We start from the raw sequence: 20,452 nt of genomic DNA, 5'->3' as shown, positions 1-20,452 counted from the left end.
GTGGAGAGCTAATATGTTACTATTTAACAGAACAGCAATTGAAAGTTGGATTAACATTGACAATTTTATTTGACATTTATGGTTCATATCTGAAATTTCAATTTTGAGGTTTAGTAGTCCTTAAAAGAAAATGTTTTGCTGGCTTTTTTTTTAAACAACAAAAAACATATTCTTAATAGACTCAAAGGATATATTATGGGTTAAACCCTTAGCAAGTTGTTTACTTTGTTTGATGTACTTTCTTCTAGCAGAGCATATCAGTAACATTAACAGACTGAAGAGCATGAAGGACTATGGACCTCATTCAGAGTCTCTCGCAAGATGTGATCGCTCGCTTGCAAAAAGGGGCCGGGTATGCAAATCAAGCGATCCCTCTTTGCGCCGTAAGGACGCCCTCTATGTCTTAGTGAGCGACGGCAGTTAGCGTACGCTGGTCTATAAAACCTCCCAATTGTCACTCGCAACACACGTCATCTCCGGGAAGATTCTGATTAATTGTGAACATCGAGGGCCACCGAAGCTGCTCGCAGCGCTTGGCGTTGACCTAGCCTACCCCAAGCACTGCGAGCAGTTCAGGCAAAAAAATAACCAAGTCACGTGTGTAATGACGCTACTTTGCTAATTATGCACACCCATTAACCGCCGTTCTGACAGTCAGACATGCCTGCGTTCGCACATCCACACCCCCGTTCACAAGCACGTTCCCGTTACCACCCACAAACGCACTCAAAGCAGCGACCTGAAAGTGGCTTGCGAGCTAGCAAAATCAGATCGCAACGAATTACTTGCGCATGCGCACTGCGAATTATACGCATGCGCAGATGTGCGATTATCGCTCCCAGCGAGCGAGCGTGCCCTAGCGAGAGACTCTGAATGAGGTCCTATATGCAAATCAACTGCAAAATTTGCATATTCACATGACAACGTACTGTAAGTGCATCTGTTTGCAAACTGAAGTATAACAAAATGTGAAGTATATCCACAAAATAGAGCAGAAGTTGCTTAAGCAGAAGAAATTTCCCATTTTTCAATGCAGTAATGCATTGAATGACGCAGCATGACATGAATGAACAGCTTTCAAGTCCTGAGAACAAAAGGCAATTTGCACTAGGAACTATGAGCCTGATCCAGAGTTGTATGCAAACCCGATGGTTTGTGCACAACTCCGATGTTTGAAGATCCGCACATGCACAGGATCACTAATGGACATGTGCAGATCTCATTATGCAAACTCGCTCACAGTGCATGGACATCGCAGCCTGATTGACAATCTGCGGCCGTATGGGGGCAGAGCGAGGGTGGCGTCAGGTGCAGCGTCCCAGAAAATGGGGGCATGTAGGATCCATTTTCTGAGCATGCTGAAGACAATGGCTTCGTCCTTGTATGCAAATTCAAACCTGAAAGTTACTAAGATGACCGATGGTCACACAGTGATCCGATGCTGCAACCTCAGATGCAGCAGTGGGTCGCAGAAGCCGCAAGTAGGTATTTATTTACACAAGACACCATCTACAGCATCAGCATATTATTGCACAGTAGCTGTGTCCAAAGACTGAGCTACTGTGTCCATCTCTGAATCATTGAGTTTATTCAGAATGACAACACACATTAATGAGGTTCCCATATGTATCACAAATAGGGAATGTGCCCCTGTTGTCTGATATAAGGAGCAGACTTCCTAGTAGCTCTGTGCACTGTACATCAATGGAACACTAGGAAAGAGTTTCCATACAGCTTTATTAAAGAGAAATGTAGTGAGGCTTACAGCATTAAGGGGGAGGGGAGGGAGGGGGGATTTATCAAACTTTCTCAAGAAAATAAGTGGAGATGTTGCCCACAGGAACAAAGCAGCTTCTACCTATCATTTTATACAATGTTCTAGAATCTGATTGAATGATACAGGCAATACCTACACTTGTCCGCTTTAGAAGGTTTGATAAATCTCTCCATGAGTGTCTCGGCGAGAGTGTCTCGTGAGTTTGGGTTTTTCTAGGCAAACGACAGAGGTTATTGTATTCTGTGGTTCATAAACTTGCAGTGCTCCGTGATCTTGTGCGCCATGATTTTGGAGTCAATATAATAAATGTGACTATTTTGGTTACAAACAAATAAATGTGAGTTAAACATCGCTGAATTAATGTAAAATAATGAGCACAGGCTGAAATTAATTCTACAAATAACAATTAGTTGGGCTACATTGGTTTTTAAATGGTCTTTAAATGTATAGTTTATGGGAAACTTGTCTTGTGTCCAGATAACAGAGTGAGTTGGAGAATAGAATGCGATGGGAGCTCTGTCATAAAGAAAAATGGACTGTACCACAGAGGAACAAAGATAAACCCTACTAACACAACATATTACCTAGAAACTGCAGAGCTGAAAATGTAACACATGGGAATTGTAATACATTTTCCACACGCAATCAATGCACATACAGAATGAGTTTGATTTCCAAATTCCAGCATGAAATTTAATGTCCATTTCTTAATTATTATTATGACGTATTTTACTTTGTGTGATTTAAACATAACATAAACAGTATATGATGTTATTTTAGACCAAACACGTTCATCCCACCCATGTACCTGACAAACTCCTGTATAGCTATATACAATCTGTGTAAAGTTACAGTAAACTACCAATCTAGGATGATTCCACATCATCGGTTATTAAAGAAATTGAAAAAAATAAATTAGACGCAGATGCTAGGAGATGAAACATTGTACACTATGTAGAATATATAAAATGAGTAGTTTACACCTGATTGAGAGTTAGTAGCAAATAACTAAAAAAAAAGGAGCACAGAGCAAATTGCTCCTGGAATATACCATGTTACAAGGCAAAGAGTGCAAATGCATGTATTTTTGTGCGCGCAGTGAAAACACTTGCTGCTTTCGCATGTAATGAACAATTACTGGGCAGCTTTGTTTTTACACTGAAATTAAAAATTAAGGACACACCCCTCCCAACTATAAATCTCTCTGCACATTAAAGGCCTGCCCCACCGACAGGGCAACATGGTTTACCAAAGTGCAAATTGCTCCTTTTTTTATTTGCTCCTACAGTAACTTTGATTCAGGCTCTTTATGGGAATCAGTGACAGTTTGAATATACTGATATGCTATGGAAATACTTTGTTGGAATGTAAAGCAGGATAATATGTACTGTGTAAAGCTTGCTGCTTTATTATTACAGTATTTGTGCTACGATTTCAGTCGATCACTTGTTCATTTTGACTAGTTTGATTTCATTTGAACCATTTTATTGTGGTCTCATCTCACTGAACACCATTACATTGTGATGTACAGTATACATCTGGAATGGTAGGTACAAAGCTAATGATGATCCCCATCATTATACAGTATATGCACAGTCACTACTAGAAAGGGTTCAGGAAGAACTATATTACTCTACATTGACTCCTGTCTGTACAATGAGATGTTACAACAATCAAACAACTGCAATTTGGCCAGGCATGTGTATAGACAAATCATTTACTGATCTGGTTGTATGGCTGGTGTTTGAGGTGCAGGAAGGGGGCTTAGAAAAAAATAGTTAAATCATTGCATAATTGTTTAAAAATACTCTATTCCCAATTACTAGTCTCAAAATTAGTATCTTCTACCAATAGCTACCCGAAACCAGGATGTGATTTAGGATAGATGTATCAAACCTTGGAGAGAGAGAAAGTAGAGAGAGATGTACCAATCAATCAGCTCCTGTCTTTTTGAAGCACAGCCTGTTAAATGACAGTTGAAAGCTGATTGGTTGGTACTTGGTCTCTCCACTTTATCTCTCACCAAGATTTGATAAATCTCCCACTTACAGTTGAATATTGCTCATGTGTGTATGATCAATTACGCAGCTGCACACTTATGATTCCACCTCTGTTTGTGTTTTATCTAAAGATACCGACAAGCTTAAAAGTAGCATATAGAAGTATCAGGAGCAAATATATAACCTAAACAGAAGATGCATATCATGGGGCATATTTAACTTGTGTCTGCCTGCCTACTTGTAAATGAATGCCCCTAATCGAACAAGGGGCCTCAAGTGTTATTTATATGCAGCCAAAATCCGTGCACCGTGCAACAAATTTTATGTGATGTGCAAACGTTTAATGATCCCCAGGCATACATTTAATATATGTTACTGTATAGGCTTCATTACTGCAACATAGAAACAATATTACTATCCACAATAACAATACCCACAATAATAATAATCTAATAAAAATAATATAAATATCTGTATGATTATGATTAGCATATTACATGTACATTTTCATTAATAAGTAAATAAATAACAAGCCACGCTTTATTTTTAACATGACTTTACTATAGCTATCTCAATGTCCTCCAGCCAGACTTGTAGATGGAGATGTCAAAATACACAAATAATGTATTAGAGATATTTGTAGCCTTACAGGAAAAGGTAGGTCACCTGTATTATAAATGCTATATGACCTTAACAAAATAAAAATAAATACATTTAGAATCTTTAGTTCAGGCTATTATACTTGCTATAAAATTTAAAACCAAGGTATTCATTCCCTGACCTCCATTTGCACCTATCCTAGAAACAGGCACTTTTAATGTGCATTAATGACTAGGCTTCATGAAATTCCTTTTGGCTCCATAACATTCTGTAACATAGATTTAAAAACATGTCTAATCTTTTTAAAGATAAACATTGGATGACCAAATCACAAAGTATTGAGAAAGATTTACTCTCTGCTTTATGATCATGCTGAGACTTCATCAATCTATAGTAAAGCTCTATTGTATATCACAACAAGCAGATTCCATTCATATCACTATGGAGGTCCTTCATGTTAGACTTGGGTGCTTTCCAGAGCAGGAAAGATAAACAATAGTCTTCTTTTGTTATATTTTGTTGTATGAATAACACCGAAAACAGAGAGGAGGCTAAAGGACGACATGGCATGTGGTCTACATTATTGCCGCAGATATTTTTTATGTATTTACTTTCTGCAATGTTTTTTTTTTTATTTGGCATATCCCATCCTTAAATAATCGGATCTTAAAATGGAATAATATATGCAGTCATTTTGTGTGCTTGACCAATATTTATGAGAATGCAGCCTATTAATTCACTATAAATGAATGACATCACTGAGAGACAGGAGTTATGGACCTACTTACGCAAAGCAGAAGATGTAGCTTAACAGTGGGCCTAATTCAGAGGTGGACGCAATGGCTGTTGCGCCTGCGATCCCGTATGCAGTGGACATGAGCAATCCCCCAAGTGTGACAGCCAGTGTCTTTTGTATGGAGACGCCCACCACTGCCTTCTCTGATCCGCTGCTTGCGTACAAAGATGCAGTATCGGACGAACATCAGGCGCACTATCAAACCTCTGAGCAACCCTAGGAATGCTCGGAATCCTCGCCGCAAGTAATATGCCGGGGTCAGAACCACTACATGAGACTACGCAGTTGCTGGCTGCGATACCCCTAAAAAACATTGCAAAATATCTGTGTTTGAGTCGCCACACCTTGGTTACCTCCCACTAAAAATCGCTGTCTGTCAATCATTCTGCATCCTAATCCGCAGTAGGACCGCCATCACAAGACCAACACGGTATATGCACAGTGTGACTCTGGTGCATGCGCAAACTGATAAACTTCAGCTGCTTGCAATCGAAATTGACCCTGAATCCACCTCTGAATCAGGCCCAGTGTTAGTAATAAATGCTAAAAATAAAATTACGTTATTTGTACACAATATAGTAATATAATGAATTGACGTATACACAAGAGAAAATAGCACTTTGTTATTAATACATGCCAAAATCCAATTTTCCTTATAAATTTTAATAAAATACAAACACCCCCACATCCATTATATACCCCCCTTTAAAAATACAACGGCAGTACTGAACTAATCCAAATAGAAATGACAAATAAGTAATGTGGACTTGATATAATGTAGCCACACACTGCTGAATTAGGCACTATTAGCTGGAGGAGTCAGCATACAGACCAGCAGTTAGGAGCGACTACACAGTGCTGCTGATTGCGGATCTGATCAGAATATACACATTCAAAATGTACTGTCAATATTCTTGTGACGCCATGTTAAATGTCAACATTATTAACAAGTCGATATGTAATCCATATCGACAGTGGTGAATGTCGTCATTTTACTTGCTGACCTAATAGCCTTGTCGACATTCTGACTGCTGACATTCAGAACCTGTTTATATTCAGGCATTGACGTTCTGAATGTCTACTTTTCATACTACATCCATGATAGTCATAGTCATCTTCGTCATCCTCATCATCAACATTATTATTGCATATGTGTATGCCAGACCTCCGGAACCGGCAAGAAATTTTCCTCCAAAGAAGTATATGTGCATCCATGCCTGCTGACATTGCACTTGTGTGAACAAGCCCTCACTGTACTCAGCTAACTCCCCTACCTGCCCCAGTTCCAACTCCACATGTATAAATTCAGGCAAAAATCTAGATATGGGAGCATTTCTGATGCTATAATTTATACTTTTTAAAAGGGTTGCATCAGTACATATTTATGAAGTCTGTGAGACACTAGGCCCTCTTAGTTCAGAATATGAAATGGACTGCTAGTGATTGTCTGAAATGTAAGGAATGTATAAATTTAACTTTAAGAAATTATGACCATTGGGAGATAGGGTAGGCAATGTTTCTCCCTATTTTGTCAACAATAAAGAATGCCCAAGGTCTTTCAGCTCAGAGACATCATCACAGAATTATAATAAAAAAACAATAATAATTAACAGACAAGTCAATAGTCAGGGCCAGCAGTGAACAAATAGTGTCCAGAAAACAGGCATAAAGGTAAGGGCTGGCAGCAGGCAAGGAAAGTCCCAAAAACAGGCCAAAGGTCAGGTCTGGCAGCAGGTAAGTAGAGTCTGATAATAAGTCCAAGGGGTGATGACAGGCAGTGAGCAAGAGCAGTAAAAAATGTAGTCAAGGTCAGTAACGGTAATCAAGAGCAGGACTAATCACCATGGTAGAGGGAAGCAATGATATCACCAGCAGGGAAGTTAAGCCCACCTTCCATTTAAGCAAGGAGGCTTCTATCAAAACCCTTTCCCTAGAGTGAGCCCCCAGTAGGTCGTATATACATATATACATGTAATGGAGTATTTTGAGTGGGAAATCATCAGACAATGAAACGCTGCCCTGGAAGAGAAATGTCTCTAGCAGAGTTACTCATATAACACAATATTGTTGTTATATAGTGTTTCACTATAATAGCAAACAGCCCTAATACAGTAACCACCTGATGTATTTATGGCCTTTCATCTTTTCTTTCCCATATATTTACAGTACTATGTCTATTTACAACATCACTCTATGACTGTGAAAGGGTTAAAATAAGGGAAGGTTAACATTGCGGGCTCTATTATTTAAATATAAATTCAAACAGATAATACCCATATATAGGACTACATATCTTTTTAAAGGGCAAGAGGAACAATGTAAGTGATACAGCTGGTCCGCTGACTTGCCACATTCCTCATTCTTTCCTTTTATCACATGCAGCCTACAGAACCTGTGATCGTTCTTACAGTACATGCCGAATGTGTTCTTGACAATGTAAGCAGAGAAAAATGAGCTGGCAACTTGCACTGAGTCATTTCCTAATGCTGTCTGACACAGTACCAATTTCTAAGCAAACCACTTATATTCGGTGACCACATAATAAGGTCACTGCTGTGTTACCACAACTGTCACTCTTATATAGTAGTGCTCTATGTTTGTTTGACAAATGCTTCCCATAACAGTCCTCATAAATGACATAAACAATACATATGTGTACACTTACAGATGTGCAGATCTGTTCCCTTGTCACAGAAGATTTATGCCTAGTGATTATGTATGCGCTGCACATTTGACAGTGAAACAAAGAGCAGAAAATACTCATTTGGGCCATATAGTTCATTATCCTATTACATTATGGGTTTCTAAGCCACGACTCCCTGTACCTCAAAAGAGCAGAACATAGAATTTACAGTACAATGTGTGTTCTAGATCAGGGATTCCTAACCTGTGACACATGAGGAATCCCCTTAGGGCAGCTCAGATACCGCAGATACATTGAACACATTACTCCAGACTGTTCACAATAACTCAAAATAACAGGTTTATACAGAAACAATATCAAAGGGTAGACATTTACAGACACAGGGGGATACAGAGCTAAGGGGGGTACATGATAGCAAATGGTTTTAGTAAGTGTTTTTCAGGTACAGCCCTTGATCTCTTCCTGTTGGTGTCACACTATATACAGAAAGTCCCCTCAGCACATGGAGACTTTTATAAGGGATGGTATTTAGGGCCTGATTCATCACGGATCGCAACTGCAACAGTGTCCGCTGATCGGCCGATGGTGCGTACTGTGCGTGCGTATGCACTGCGGTGCGCGTGCGTGAGTTGGCATTGCGACTGTACTGCGATCACCTATGCAGATATAAAGCCATCGTAGATCAAGGGACGGGAGTGGTGACGGGGAAGTGGTTGGAGAAAAGCAGGCATGTCTGTCCATTTGAACGCCGTTGCTTGGGCGTGCATAAATTAGCCACTGTGACGGCATACGTAGCTTGTGTACTCACTGCGTGTGACAAGGTTAGCAATATCTGAGTAAGGTCTGACCTGTTGTAATTGTGCATGAGGGGCCGATGTTACTCGATGTTCCCGTTGTATACGCAGGACTGCAAGGTATTATGGATGTGAGATAGTGGGAGTGGGCGTCTCTAAGCTGACTGTACGACGGCTTTGCGATTGCAGTCATTAGCATACTTTTGCAGCAGACCTGCGTGCGTAATCGCAGCCACGATTGCAATAGCCATCCCTAGAGAATCGGGCCCTTAATTATTGGAGGTGATATCTTCAGAAAATGTTTCCAGAGCTGTGATCATACAGTATCTTACATCTGAGTATTAATAAGTCAGATTCTGAGTATGTTTTACTGTATGTCCATTCTGTGTCTGTCTTCTAGGACCAGCTGTAATGAGTTCCAAGCAACCCAGCAAGGCTTTTAGTAGTCAGCTCAAACACTAGGGGGTCAATCCAATTAGGTGCGAGCTGTGATGTGCGAGTTTGTTTCATGAAACTCGCAGACTTCGCACGAATGCGCTCACCCGAGAATTGTCCAGGCCAATTAAAAATGCCTATTCGCAGTACCTGCGGCAGGGGTTTGCAAGTTGTCAGCCAAATGCGAAGTGAGAGAGGTGAACGAAAAAGTGGGGTGACCTTCCTGGACCCTAAATTTTAGGGCTAGTTAGCTATTACAGAAACTTACTGTAGTTAATGGAGTCACTTGGTTGGCCCCATTAACAAATATCTATCCCAATGGATTAAATTGGTCTGCTGCCAATTAAGCTGCACTTTCAGTGTTTTGGTCTGCACTCTGAGCTCAATTCAGACCCGCTCTCTAGATGCATACGCTCGCTCCCAGCATATGCAAATTCGGCTAAGTGACGGCAAGGCAGGCGATCGCACGGCAAAGCATAAGCACGCCCACTATGTCTTGGCATGCAATCGCTTTGTGTATGCAGACGCCCACCAGCCTGTCTTAAGACGCCCACTTGCGCACATCATATCAAGGAAGTGTATGCAACCATCAGTACATCCGGTAGCATCAGATGCATTCGCAGCGCTTGAGGTTGACTATACCCTACCACAAGCACTGCGAGCACTTCAGTGTAAAATTCAACCAGGTGACGTGTACTATGACGCAGCCTGTTAATTTTGCACGCCTCTGAAAACAGCGTTATGACGCTCAGACATACCTGCGTTCGCACCTCCACTCCCCCATTTCTAGTGGCCAGCCCCTGTTACCACGCACAAATGGCTTGTCCTGTCACTCATTCAGCTGGGCTATCTATGCTCGGCGAGCGTACGCTTCCCGGTTGCTTGGACTAGTTCGCGAACTGCAATGCATACGTATATGCACAATGCAAACCATCGGCAGCTACGATGGAACGATTCCTAACAAACGGGTCTGAATCAGGTCCTCTGTTCCCTTACAAGATCCAAACTTATCAAAGGTTTTTCTTCCAAGCAGACGTCTCTGGTGTAGGCATAGGCATACATGTGCCCCCCTGCCCACACCGGGACATTGACCAAGTCTCCAGGGGACATAGACCAACCCTCCGGAACACAGACTACTGCCCAACCCTGGGATATAAACTACTCACCTGGGCAGCTCAGCGGTTGACTAATTCACGTCCATTTGGGGGCGGCTCAGTGGTTGCCTAATTCACGCATGTCAGCCAACTCCCAGGGAAGAGGCAGCCTCTTTTTGAATAGAAGATGGCTGATGTGAAACCGCTCTAACCAGATACAGTGGTTTCACAGCCATTTAGATTTAAAAAGAGGCTTCCTCTTCCCTGGGAGTCGGCTGAGAAGAGGAGAGGATATACTTTGGGTACAGTTTTCAACTGCCTAATGGGTGTGTGGGCACACATTCGGCACACTCCGTCCACACGCCTATGGGTGTATGGTTGGCTGTGCTGACACAGATCACAAATGGGGCAAAAAGCCCAGTTTTGTTCCTGAGCCGGAAGCTACTTCCTCCTATGGTAGAGAAAGAAGGTCTGGTGATATACTGCGCTGCAGAAACTACTATTTATTGGGTAGAGAGTTCACCAATTATACACCACTAGGGTTGTTGCAGATCAATTGCGAGTTAAACGAGAGGTGAAGCTGATTTTTGGCTTTACGACCATTCTGCAACACAGTTGAACATAGATCTGGTTTGTTACATAAAAATGCATATGCCCTATCAAAAACATACGCACAGAGTCCATGCTACCCAACTTTGTTCCTCTATGGAAGTAGAAGAGAAGCAAAGGTTATTACTTAACCTGTGTGTATAGCAGAATAGGCTCCGGGTGTGACTGTGGGAGGCATTGCAGACAGGCAAAATAGAAGCATCTAATCTTATCACTTTTATCAAGTGTTGGTGGGAGGTGTCAGACTAAGGAGTAAGAAAACATGGCTTTGACACCTGTCAATCAGGCTAGAGCTATATAGGAGCTTAACATTTAAAAGGCAGGTGTATGTTATGATCATCAACTTGCAGGAGTCAGTGCCACACCTATTACGAGAGTGGTTCAATATAAGGTAACAAGACCTCTCATTGCTAAAATGTATTGTATGTATATGTATAATCAATAGTATGGCCTTTGTACAGATTATTTTTCCACATAGTCCTTATACTTGTTTAAGCATTTGTTCCAATGGAAAACCAAGGCATCTATCTCGGCATAGAAGAAATCAGTGTCAAGCATCTGAAGCCAGGACATAATGGGTTGCTAAACTTCAACGTTGGATGCGAATCGCCTTAAACCTAAGTGCTTCTTCAATGGTCTAATGCAGTGGTTCTCAAACTCGGTCCCCAGGACCCCACACAGTTCACGTTTTCCAGGTCACCCAGCAGGTGCACAGGTATACTCATTACTCACTAACACATTTTAAAAGAGCCACAGTTGGAGCTAATTATTTAATTTGTGATTCTGTGAGGAGACCTGGAAAACATGCACTGTTTGGGGTCCTGAGGACCGAGTTTGAGAACCCCTGGTCTAAAGAGATGGAAATCAATCAGTACCAGGTCAGGGCTGTAGGGAGGATGGTCCAGTACCTCAAAATGGTAGTGCCGTAAGTGTGGCAGCTGCGAAAATCTGCTAATAGTTCCAAAGCTTAATATAAGGACGCCCACCGCTGCCTTCTCATCTGCATACAACATTGCGTACCAGCGTTAATATTGGTAACATCGACGCACATCGACCAGCAATGCAGGACTTGCGGCAGGTCTGACCTGTCTCAAATACAGCAGCTCTCCTGACATGCAGAGAGCTCTCATGCTGCAATGGCCAATTTATGTATGCCCATGTAACGGCGTTTAAACGGTAAGACACACCTTCATTTTTCTGACCAGCCCCCTGTTACCTCGACCAAACAGGACACTAGAGTGTGCCCAGAGTCTACTGCGCATGTGCAGAACACCAGAAAAATGGCCGCGACGGCCATTTTCCGATGTTCTAAGCAGCGCTGACACCCGACGCGGGACCACGGATAGGTGAGTTTAAAATAATATGTGTGCAGGGTGTGCGGTGCGGGACCCCCTGGACCCGGGGGCCCGTGTGCCCCGCACACACTGCACCCATTATAGATACGCCACTGATTGTTTGCCATTGTCTACTAATGCTCTGGTGGCTGGCTAGCCGCGTCAGTTGGCTGTCGGCCACATGGGAGAGAGGAGGGGGCCCTGCACGGGGAGTGCACATGGGCCCCCTACTCTCTTAAGACGCCCCTGCAAACAATCGCTCAATCTGTGCAAAAATCGCCATTACATCCATCTCTGAATCAGGCCCTCTGTTATTAACCTATTAAAAACGCTAATGCTCTTCTTACCCTACAATTCTTCTTTGTAGTATGACACACTGTACAATTTAGAGTAACCATTGAACAGTACTGACCAGGGCCAGCCCAGGAAGAGCCGTGCCCTGTGCAGACAGGGAATCTGATGCCCTTTACCCTTGCAAAGCCACGCACGGCCAAAAAGGGTGTGTGGCCTAATTACCATAGGCCATTCCCCTAAATGGCTCTATTTTGGGGCATGCCTGTATGGCACGCCTCCCATTTACCATCAGGATTGGGGTGAGCCCAGCACTCTGTCAGTAGCTGGGCTTCCCCTAACCCTCTCCCTGCACTGAATGGATGCCGCGGGCATGCGCATGGCAGACATTCCTCTTCTCCGGGGCCGGCACAGCTGCAGCGGTGGGGGTGCCCAACCTCCCAACCACCGGCGGGACACTTCGGCCTGCGGGTGGAACAGCGGGCAGGGCCCGAAAAACGAGACTGTCCCGCTGAAATCGAGATGCTTGGGAGGGGTGCACCCTCTATGGGGTGGAGCACCTATTGACCACACTGGTCGAACGTGCCTTGAGCCAGCCCTGCTACTGACATACTAGCAGAAACTAATACAAAAGAGGGAGATAACTGTTCATGAGAGAGCTTACAATATAAAATCACAATGAAAGATTACAGATTTCATGCTCTTTCATAAGGCAGATGCAAATCATTTGAAGATGATACATTACTTTATGATGTAATACACTTCTATATTTCACCTTTCTGTATCACCATCAAATAAATTCCATTTCAACTTAATGCTGTGACACAAGTGAGCGAGTTCTGTTTATTGAGTATGTGCAGCCTGACAGCATGGACCAGGCAAATGCAATAGGTGGTTCTTGCAAAACACACCTGTAAATCATGTCATTGCTAATGTACTATAAAAGCAAGAACACACTAGCTACAGAAGTCTGACACGCTGCACATGCTTATTAGCTTTGTATGCAGTGTGAAGACCCATTCAGTGAAACAAAAATAAATAAAAGCTACTTAAACGTGAACACCTAGCTACATGAGGTAATAAAAACATGAACGTTAATTTGCAAACATATCAAAAAAGTAAAAAAAAATTACACACATGAAAAACATAAAATCACATGAAATGTAAAGAAAACACTTCTGCGCGATCTTAAGTTAATATAGTTTTGTTTGCAAATCTGTCATTGTGGGACCTTATTTTTAGTAAAGGTAAGCAGACCCCTTCCAGTACAGACACAATTTCCATCTGACAATGAAAACACACAGTCCTAGATATATCCCAGACAACATTTTAAGTATGACATCATTTCCGCTTTACTGCCCTGCCCTCAGGAAATCCTTTATAGTTTAAACAATTCACATATTTACCTCTGCAGAAACACCTACAGCAATCATCCAGCACAACCAACATTTTTAAACTGGTAATGGTGTCAATATTGTGATCACACCATGATTTAAAAGTTTATACTTAGAGATTAAGGGGTCTATTTACTAAACTGTGTTAGGAGACAGAGTGAAAAGTGATAAGTAAGTGATAAGGTGCCAGCCAATCAGCTCCTAACTGTCATTTTTCAAACACAGCCTGTGAGATGGCAGGTGGGAGCTGATTGGCTGGTACCTTATCACAGACTTATCACTTTTCACTCTGTCTCCTAACACTGCTTAGTAAATAGACCCCTAAATGTCATCATAAATTAAAACAGTCAACATTCGCATGGACGTCATGTATACTGGGATCGGTCCACTGAAACATAATGCAATTTCATGTAAGCTACACTTTTATGTTCTCTTGTGTTTCTTTACTCATTTGATATTTTTTATTCTAATTCAACTTTTGACATGATAGTTGTGATCTGGCTAGTGCAGTGGTTCACAACCTTTCTCGTCTCATGGTGCCCTTAGGGTTAGGAGTTAGGGTTAGTCCAAAAGAAATGCCTGGGAGATTGATATCTACCAAAGTAAAACCAATGACTAAATAACTATCATCATATTTATGATATTTGCTTTACTTCACAACCTCACAATTGGTCTGTGGCTCGCCATCCCTCCTTTGCTCTTACACTTTTTCTTATGGTTCAAAAATTTTTCCATAGCGGTGTGGCACACAGATTTACAATCAATGTACTTACTGAACTGTGCTAGACCTCACAGACAGTGATGGCTACACTCTTGGATTACTGATGGACCTGGATAGTCGAGAAATAGTAATACACATAAACATAACTCAAACATTTAAGAGCATCATCAAAAGCTGAAATTCTGAGCCGCTGACGCAGTGAAAACTTGAATAGTTCCGCGTCGACCCTGTGAGTTTTGCTGCGGCACCCTGGTGCATCATGGTACACAGTTCGGGAACAACTTCACTAGTGAATAATGAGCAACAGTGTACAGTATGTTATCTCCAACTTCCCTACTTGGAGCTTGAGTTATTTTTTTACATCTAATATTCCCTCTTCTCTTCATTACTGTCCTTCTCTTGGCTCTATTATAAATATATTAAAACCTGTATTACATTAATTAAGATCTCATGTATTTCATTGAAAATACTGATCTCCTTCACATTTACGATATCCATTTGTCCTTACAGGAGAACAGTTCCTATTCAACTTACTCAGAGCTAGATGAAGCCTTCGGTGGGCCCGAAGTACTTAAGACAGGAGGCCCACACAGTCTTGCCAGCTCCGCCCCCCTAGCTGTACCCACTGTGTGTGTGCCTCCTTCCCCCATACCTCCATGAGGTGGCAGTGCAGGTCCTACCTGCGCTCATGCAGCGGGGGCAGACTGAAGCCTTCCCTCGGGCAGTGCGGGGATTGCTTCTGCTCATCTCAAGCCTCCGCCACCAGTAGCAGCTATCTCAGCAGCAGTGCTGGAGCTGGTCGTGGCAGCTCCGGTCTGTTCAGAACCCCATTAATCCGGCTCTGAACTTACTTATATTTATTTCACACAACAGTGAATTAGCAGAACATCCTTGTTTCAATGGTACTACAGGGAGTTTTCATTTATGTAAAATAATTCCTTTGCATGGCCGAACACCTGGAACGTAGGGCCTGATTTAGAGTTGTACGCTATTTGCATCGCAACGCAGCAGTGATTTGAAATTATACTAATGATACAGGAGGCGGCTTGTGTAAATAGACGTCTCCTGCAGGCTTTTGTGGCCCACTGCTGCGTCCAAAGGCGCAGCCATCGGATCACTTGCAAGAACATCAGCCATCGTTGTAACCTTGAGGTTACTCAGGATGGCTGTGTATTTCACACTGCCGGGGAAAGTGAAGCTGCGTCGGAAGATGCATACACTGGCATCGGCATGCCTGAAAAACAGAGCCCCCCCGTTTTCTGCGACGCTGACCATACGGCCTCAGCATGTCAATCATGCTGTGACTTAGGGGGCACTGCGAGCAGCTTTGTGTACAGTTCTGAACCAGGCCAATAGTCGTTCAATTCTAAAAATCTAAACTTCTGTGATTAATCCAGGAACAACAGTATAAAAGTATACTATGAATAATATAAAATGTATAAAGTAAAAGTATAGAGTAAGCACAGTATATAGTAATATGATCACTATATCAGGCTATTTAGTTTTGATTTTGCATTGTCTTCATATCTCGTTGAGATGGTCCTAAAGAGTTTGTCAAATACTATATGTGAGAGATATAGTTAAGAATATTCAGCCCTTGTCTTTATACCATGTAGTTTTCTCTGTCTGGACCTTTCTCAAGTTACTAACCGCAATGAGAGCACAGAAGAAGATCATCATCTATCAACAGTTTCATTGATCAAATTGCATGAAGTTGTGTCACAAGCAGCTGCTATTGTCAAAATCCTGCCTGTGCTAAACCTAGGGATCTCATATACCCATATAATTCTATCTTCTTACTGTATATGCTTCTCTTTCTCCCGTGCAATTGTTATTCAGCACAAATATTAAGATTTATAAAAGATCAGATAGAAACACTCCTGAAACAACAAACTGAAAACTAACTAGTGACTGCAAATGCAACACTAGGTTGGGTCAAGGGAATAAAACTGTAAGATATTCTCTTAGGGCTCTATTTATTAACATTATTTTTACTAAAATATAGTGAAAAAGGGTGTTTTCACACCCTTTTCACATTATTTTAGTATCACCTATAGTTATTACAGGGCAATTGGAGTAGAATTCGTAAAATTCTACTCCAACTCCTAAGTATCATTTATTTTTAGTAAGCAGATCGCATTTCCCATAATTGTAATGGGAAATGTGATCCGACCAAAGTTACTAAAAATAAATTGTAAAAAATACCGGAGAAAGCCCTGTGATAATAACCATGCCGTAGCTAGGGTAGTGCGGCCGGTGCCATCGCACAGAGCACCACAGGTCAGGGGGCGCTGTTTGGGCCTGTCAAATATCTGTTTATTATCATTCTTACTTGTAGCTTCCACTTATTTCATCCCCAGCATCTCCTGGCCTCTCCTATCTCTTCCCTGGCCCTTCCCCATGAAGCCATGGCCCTTTTTTGGGTGCATTATGTCCCTTTGAAAAATGAGGGGAGCGCCAATGCTGTTTCTGGCACAGGGCACCAAAAAGTCTAGTTACGGCTCTGATAATAACGCCACCTGGAGGTGGCATTATCCAGGGTCTCCCCCGGTTCCCGGACTCCTGCCCTGCTCTAACGGGGAGAGCAGAGCCCGGAGCTGGCCCCAGTAATCAGCTGTGGGTCTAAACAGACCACACGCTGATACAGTGTAAAAAAAAAGTAAAAAAAAAAATTAACTTACCTAACTCCAGGGACCGATGGTCGGGGCTCCGGTGATGTCTCCCCTCCGGTCAGCTGGTCTCCCATGTTGCACTGCGGCCTGGTCATCAGGTGATCGGGTCCCAGTGCAGTATGGGATATCACCTGACCAGAGGACATGGAAGACATCACCCGGATCATGCAGGTAAGTGTAATTAAGGGAAAGGGGGAGCTGCGGAGAGGGTTGTGGGGGGGTCCGCGATCGCGGGGCTTAATGACAGGGGCGAGGCTTAGCGCGGGGGGGTAGCAGATTTGGCCGGTCGGCGCATGCACGGGGCACTAGTCACTGTATTTTTTTGCGAAAATACCGTGACTAGTGTGCGGATGGGATTCGCAGGGACAGAGCTTTCTCACAAGCTCTGTCCCTGCAAGGGATTAGTAGTAAATCCCTGTGATATTGCCTGAATTCACAATGCGAATTCAGTCGGTAATATCACACTACAATCTGCATTACAAATGCGGATTGTAGTAAAAAGAGCCCTTAGTGAGAAATATGGGATAGGAACGTACAAAAGCATTTAGATCTTTCTGCATTGAATGGAAAACTATGCACTGTTTAAAGGGACATACTGTAAGGCTTAATTCAGAGATGGACACTGTAGCACAGCTGCGTCCAAGTGTGCAAAAGCCAGAGGGAGGCATTTTAAGTTAAAAGACGCCCATTGCCAGCTTCTCTGATCCAATGCTACATCCAAAGACGCAGCCTTTGGGTCAACTGAGTGACCATCGGACATCTGAGAAAGAAAATTCCCTCGAGCACACTGCAAAAAAAGCAAAATACTTGAACACTACATGGTAATAGAAATTCAGAGATCTTTGTTGCATATATTTGCAAATACATGGCTAAGCGCTGGGCCACGTTGAGGCTTCTCTGTACTGGCGTCCCTAACGCTACATGATAATAACACCCACTCTGGGTCATATAATTGCATTCTGTAGTGCCACATGATAACAGCACGTACATAGATATATTTAAGTAGAGAGCCAACTCACCTGAAGGTACCCCAGAGACCATAGTTAATGTAACTGACTATAACACATCGGATTCCTACAGTGAAAAACATTGTTCCAACATACCATAGACGTAGATGTACTCTGTACCAATTCTACATAGCTCAGCAATAAAGTATACTTTTGTCCAACATATACAAATGAAATTATCCATTAGCCAAAACTAAAAGAAAGATTTTGAAATAATAATCAATCGACAGCTGTAACAAAATGGCAGGTACAACGCACAAATTATTCTAATGTTACTTTTTGTAAATAAGGTTCTATGAAAGATAATAAATACATGTTAGAAGCTCACTGTTAAAGTGCTGCAATAATATATATTTATAATCTCCCACAGACTCTAAAGTCACAAGGGCTGATTATGGGATTCTGACAAGACCCTAATGAGCATCTCCTGGTAATTGCTATACAAATTATAAACATAACCAAAGGGTTTCTTCCAAAAGAAGCAGTAAAATAACACATTTCACTTACAGCTATTTTATCAATTAATATATATCAAACATTAATTGGATACTATTTGTTGCGGTCAACACTACAAACTGTGATGTGTGAAATGTGTCAAACAGAATATTAGTTAGGCTTGTGAGCAACCTAAACTTTACCCTAACAATTTCTTTAAATATATATCATTACACAATGATGTCATGCAGGTCCTAAAATTGTTACATACTTTCAACGACATGCATAATGTCATCGAGCCCTCAAAATTAAGAACAGGATGCAGACCTAAACATTAATTAGAACCAAACTACCCTATGTATTCTGTGACAACACTCCCCCCTACAGGCTATTGGAAGAATTTCACAGAGGAGTGAGTAAGCCAGATGTTTTCAGCAGTGCTTTTTCCCAAGTTATCAATGGTTTCATGACCGTGAAGTTCAAATGGGTTCATGCTATACATCATCACACCATTAAGGATGGCTTGGAGATGACTGTCATTCTTGAAATGTGAAATATTTTAGACCAGCTCATCAATTGCAACCAAATAACCTTTCTGCAAACAGACATACAGGCAACATAATGGTTCACACACTGTACATTATTTATGTTTGTGTATTGCTGAACATATTGTCATCTTCATTCAAGCCCTATTTTACACAATAATTGAAACATTTGCACGTCTAGAATTTACAATATGCATCAAACACAAGAAAAAATATATTTTTTATAGCACATTGTACAAGTCAATTTAATGAATTATCACGCGGGAAATTAAATGTCCTCCTACATTAGAGTTTGCGCTATTAAAAATCGAAGTTTTAATAATAATAATAATATTAATAATAATAATAATAATAATAATAACCAATTGTATTTTGACATACTAACATAACAAACTTCAATAAGAATGCCTACTTTAAGATGGTTTTTCAGATTGTTTTGTTTTTATTCATGCAAAATTACGTGTAGCTATTTATTAAAATGGCTTTGGTTATTTTCAAGTTATGTATAATAAATGTTTACGGTTTGTATTGTACATTAGAGAAAATTTTACGTAGTTTTCTGACTTACTTAGATGTATATATTTTTTAAGTGATGGCACTCACCTTCGATTTGAGTAACTGCTGCTTGCAGATGCTGAGTTTTGATCAGGATAGTTGTGCTGCAGAGGTGATGCTGGGAATTGATACAAAAACCCTGTCCCACAGGTAAATCCAAATAAGCTGGAAAACCAGAGCAAAACCAAAGGATATTTCATTTTTATCAATGGGGAAATAATTTTGACATGAAAAACTAAACAAATCCAGTGGCAAACTAGGGGGTTCTAAAATGCAAGAGACCAAAAGCTCTGTAAAGCTGAACTAAACATACAAGGACTGGCTGCTCAAGTCATTCTCTGAACTAAAGTCCTTTAAATTTGGTGAGGTTTTCTCCAGTCATTGAGAAGGGGGCTGTAACATATCAACGTTGCATATTACTAGCACCATCTGGTGGTGATTCTGTGAATTATTCACTCTAAAATTAAAACCAAGGCTTACTGAAAATAATACATTTGAAGAATGGTAGAATTTGCCTGATGAATATCAGGTATAATTGGAACATTCATCTAGGTTTATATTTAGATTTATAAACCATAATTCAGAGTTATATCAGAGTTAAACAGGAGGTAAAATAAAAAGATGGGGAACACTCTACCTTTAAACACTGCTACAAGAAATCCCGACCGCCGGCTTCCCAACTGTTAAATCCCAGCATGGGACTAATGATAGGTGTTGAAATCCTGACGCCTATCATTATCCACTCACCT

General features: G+C 41.4%; 1 protein-coding gene across 1 annotated transcript in view; it reads right to left on the bottom strand.

Moving 5' to 3' along the window:
- LOC148443428 (collagen alpha-1(XXVI) chain-like) overlaps positions 1-19,918 on the bottom strand; it is a gene marked incomplete at its 3' end in the record, with an annotated part of 638,952 nt that extends 619,034 nt beyond the window's left edge. The window contains exon 1 of the mRNA XM_088462839.1: positions 19,752-19,918. Coding sequence (XP_088318965.1) covers positions 19,752-19,903 — 152 coding nt within the window. The remainder of the gene's footprint in view (positions 1-19,751) is intronic.
- Positions 19,919-20,452: the final 534 nt, after the last annotated feature.

The sequence above is a fragment of the Taudactylus pleione genome, unplaced genomic scaffold (genome assembly GCF_031769625.1).
Source record: "Taudactylus pleione unplaced genomic scaffold, aTauple2 ptg001272l, whole genome shotgun sequence".
Classification (NCBI taxonomy): Eukaryota; Metazoa; Chordata; class Amphibia; order Anura; family Myobatrachidae; genus Taudactylus; species Taudactylus pleione.
Note: the sequence above shows the minus strand (reverse complement) of the source record. Positions and strands in the feature narration are given on the sequence as shown.